Raw genomic sequence first — 4138 nt, forward strand, 5'->3', positions numbered from 1 at the left:
CTCCATATGTAGAGATCTTGTCCAAAACTTTAGGAAGCACTCTTCCATAATTCACAAGGTTCTTTTAGTAGGTCTTGAAAAATAATCTCTTTCCATAAGATAGATTTTACTATACCCATAATAAATTTTCTTTCCATAGAAAATATATTCTTCTCCCATTATATTGAAAATATTCCTTTCTTGATCTTGGAAGATAATATCTTTCCATAATATAAATTGTACTACATTCATAATTTATTTTCTTTCCATAGAAAATATATTCTTCCTTGGTCTTGTAGTATCTTTTCCATGTAGTATCTTCCTTCCATAAAATAATAGATCTTCTCCATGATTTTAGAAACTTTCCTTTTAAGAGCTTTCCATCCATAAGTTCCATAGATTTTTCATCTGATATTGTAGTAAGCCATTCAATATTTGAAATTTCACTTTCAAATATTATTCTTTCTATATTAAATCTCTGAAAATAATCTTCCTTGATGAATTCTTCACATGATATTCTCTTTCCCATATTTGTTTGGATCTTTACCAGCAATTTCTTTCCTGTACAAGAATAAGATTACCACAATTAAATGCTCTTTGATTAATAGTTATTTTGGTTTGTTATCATCAAAATTAATACGTGAAACCTTGAAGCTAACAGTCCCATCCCCATACCTATGTAACTAGTATATTTTTTATATTATACGGGGATTCCCTCCTATATAAAGGGGATCCCTACCATTATGTAAATGTCTGTTGCTCCAATTACCCCACATGAAATATAGAAGAACATACTCTTTTCTCTCTAACATACTATCTCGATATTGTTGTCCTTGTTTATTATCTTCATACTTGTTCTTCATTCATTGCTTATCATTGGCCATAAAGAGCCTTCACTATTTTGTTTTATAACTGTTAGCCCTTCCCCGATTACCCTTAATAGCTCGAGCCCGGGCCTAGGAATCGACCTCGAGGTCCCGTATCGATCAGTCCGAGGGCCCAATTGGCTAATTCATCGGTTTGATTATAACTCTATTTCAGCTCGTATTTCGTCTCTAAACTTCATACATATAGCATCATCCGCTTAAACAACTAGCATAAAAATAGATCACGTATTTTTAGAGTCCCATCGACAAATTTAATTGTTGTTACCATTTTCTCGGTAAACACATGACTCGATCTTCCGGGAACGATGTGCAACCATACAAACCAGAAATCGAGAAAAAACTACGACAGTTGAGGAAGGAAAGAAATCTCTCCGAGAAAATAGGGAAGGTTGGGCAATTCTCAAACAAAGAAAAGATGGCGGGAGATGATTGTAGATTTGGCTACGAGAGAGGCAGCCCAACTCAGAGAAAAAGCTGCTCGGGATGCTGAGGAAGCAACTATTAGAGATGTAGAAATTGGATATGAAGCAGAGAGGGTGGAGATGGGCTCAGAATCAGCCCTTGGATCTAGACCAGTTCGAAAACTTGGCTCCCAGGCAAGGGAGACCACTTGGCGATTATGCTAGACCGGTCTACAACCAAGGCTTATCCAGTGTGAGACCTCCACCAGTTGGAACCAATAATTTTGAATTGAAGCAAGGCTTGCTCCAAACCCTCCAAAATAGTTGTGTCTTCAGAGGAAAGATGAACGAAGATCAAAAAAATTATCCAATGGACTTCGAGGAGATCATGAACACCTTTCAATATAATGGTGTTTCACAAGATGCAGTTTACTTCACGGCATTCCCCTGCACTCTGAAAGATGGTGCGAAGCAATGGCTTCGAAGCTTGACCCAGGGATCAATTAGAACACGGGAGGAGATGACCAGAAAGTTTCTTGGTAAATATTTCTCCTCAGCTAAGACGGGCAAGTTTAGAAGAGAAATCCATAACTTCTGCCAGAACGAGACAGAAATTGTGTTTGAAGCATGGATAGGTTTAAGGAGATAGTGCGAAAGTGTCAACACAGTGTAGTTGAACTCTAGATGCAACTCCAGGACGTTTGGGATGGGTTGAGCAATACAGCTGGAGGTCCGTTGATGAAAAAGACTCCAAAGGAGATAGTTACTATTCTAGATGAGTTATCTGAAGATGCAAATCGGTGGCCCTCTTAGATTACTGAAAGAAGAAGATCAACTGGTGTTAACAAATTTTATACTAACACATCTGTGCAGGTACAACTTGATGCCATGGCAAAAGTACTAAGGAAGCTGACCTTAGCTTCTATACATAATGAGCCTCATGCAGCATGTGATATATGTGGAAGGAGATACCCTACTCATGAGTGTCAAGCTACCATGGAGGAAGTGAATGCTGTGGATAATTATAACATCAATGCAATAGGTCAAAAGCACCCCAGTTTTTTATGGAGTTCACATGGGGGTATTGCAAATGCTTGGCAACAAAACAACCCCAGATTTTATGGACAAGGAGCTCCAGGCTTCAAAAATAAGTTGATGCACCAATTTCAGCCTCAACGGCAAAATCAGCCTGGTTTAGAAGATCTAATGAAAGCTTTCATTGTAAACACAGATGAGAGGCTAGACGCTCACGTGGCAGCAATTCAAAATGTAGAGAAGCAAGTGGGACAAATAGCAACAATCTTATCTGAGAGAATCCCAAGTACTCTGCCTGCTGATACTGAGAGAAATCCCAAAGAAATGGTAAATGTTGTGACCTTGAGAAGCGGGCAAGTCTTTAAAGAACCCACTCCAATCCAAAAAGAGGTGCTATCTGAAAAAGAAAGTAGGGAGCAGTTGAAAATTGAAGATGATGAGAAGACTGAGAAAAAGAAAAGCAAGAAGGAAGCTGACAAAAAGAAGAAAGAGGAAACTTCAAGAAGGGAGGAATCTGATGATGTGAGCAAGCACATGCTTGCTCTACCTTTTCCCCAAAAGCTCTATAGAGAAAAGCTTGACAAGCAGTTTGAGAAATATCTTGACATGCTGAGACAAGTTAATGTAAACCTGCCATTCACTGATGTTGTCTCACAAATGCCAGCTTATGCAAAGTTCATGAAGGAGATCCTTACAAAGAAGAGAAAGATAGAAGAGACCAAGGCGGTCAAGCTCACAGAGCATTGTAGTGCAATCTTGCAAAACAAACTCCCACAAAAGTGTGGAGACCCAGGGAGTTTTACTATACCTTGCTCTTTAGGCACTCTTAATTTTGACAAGTCTTTATGTGATTCTGGTGCCTCAATTAACTTAATGCCATTGTCCATTTATAGGAAACTGGAGAAGGAGATTGGAGAGATAAGGTCGGTGCCAATATCTTTGCAACTGGCTGACCAAACAACTGTAACACCCGAGGGGATAGTAGAAGATGTTTTGCTGCGGGTGGATAAGTTCGTATTTCCTCTAGATTTCATAGTGGTGAATATGGAGGAGAACAAGGAGTCCTCCCTCTTCATAGGAAGACCATTTTAAGTAACGGGTAGAGCTATATTAGATATACATGATAGAAAACTCATGCCTAGTGTGGGTGAGGAGATGGTGACCTTTGAGACGAATGTAGCAACTTGAGTTAAAAAGGAGAGGCCAGCTGCAAGTGTTGAGTGGAAGGTGAATGGTGTGAACGAAAAGGCTCCGGTGATTGAAAAAGATAAGAGTGGGGTGTACCCCAAGAAGGCTGAGATGAAGTTGTCTGCATGGATGTGTGCACTAGTTCGGGCACGTGGAATGAGTCCTGACTTTTATCCAAACCCCGACTAGATATTCATGAAAGTTTCCTCTACCTTATGCTTTTTAATTGTATATCATCGGGACATGCCACAACTTAATGTGTGGGGTAGGGGATATTTGTATGTTGTATGCATATTAGTCATAGTTAGCTTGATTGTTTTTGCATTTGTTAGTTTGAGTAGTAGAAAAAAATTGGAAAAAAACATTAGAATTTTAAAATTTTTGATTTTTTCCGACGATGGATATCATTCGACGGGTTTCTTGAGGGACTAAAGTCGAAAGGAAAAGAAAAAAAAAGATTTTCTTTTGTAGGTAGTGTAATAATTCCTCCTTAGTTTTTATTTGTGCCGCGGTTCTTTTCCAAGGGTTTTGTATGAACCGGGTGTAGTTAGTTTTTATTTTGTAGGAGTAGAAGTAGTAAAACTTGTGCTATGATTTAAATTGAAGTAATATCTCTTAACTTGTTTAATAGTGAGTGCTTTAGTTGTG

General features: G+C 38.6%; 1 protein-coding gene across 1 annotated transcript; it reads left to right on the forward strand.

Moving 5' to 3' along the window:
- The first annotated feature begins 1291 nt into the window (after positions 1 to 1291).
- On the forward strand, positions 1292 to 3394 carry LOC109214910. Its single transcript, XM_019378876.1, has 2 exons — positions 1292 to 1462; positions 2141 to 3394. The coding sequence occupies exons 1-2, from the start codon at positions 1292 to 1294 to the stop codon at positions 3392 to 3394; spliced, it is 1425 nt and encodes a 474-aa protein (XP_019234421.1).
- The last annotated feature ends 744 nt before the right edge of the window (positions 3395 to 4138 follow it).

This window comes from Nicotiana attenuata, unplaced genomic scaffold (assembly GCF_001879085.1).
Source record: "Nicotiana attenuata strain UT unplaced genomic scaffold, NIATTr2, whole genome shotgun sequence".
Lineage (NCBI taxonomy): Eukaryota > Viridiplantae > Streptophyta > Magnoliopsida > Solanales > Solanaceae > Nicotiana > Nicotiana attenuata.

What these genes read in the sequence shown, in the direction of transcription:
- LOC109214910 (XM_019378876.1), top strand. Translation starts at nt 1,292, where the DNA reads ATGATTGTAGATTTGGCTACGAGAGAGGCAGCCCAACTCAGAGAAAAA. An exon ending in TTCGAAAACTTGGCTCCCAG is followed by an intron (nt 1,463 to 2,140) that starts GCAAGGGAGACC and finishes ACATCTGTGCAG; the next exon opens with GTACAACTTGATGCCATGGC.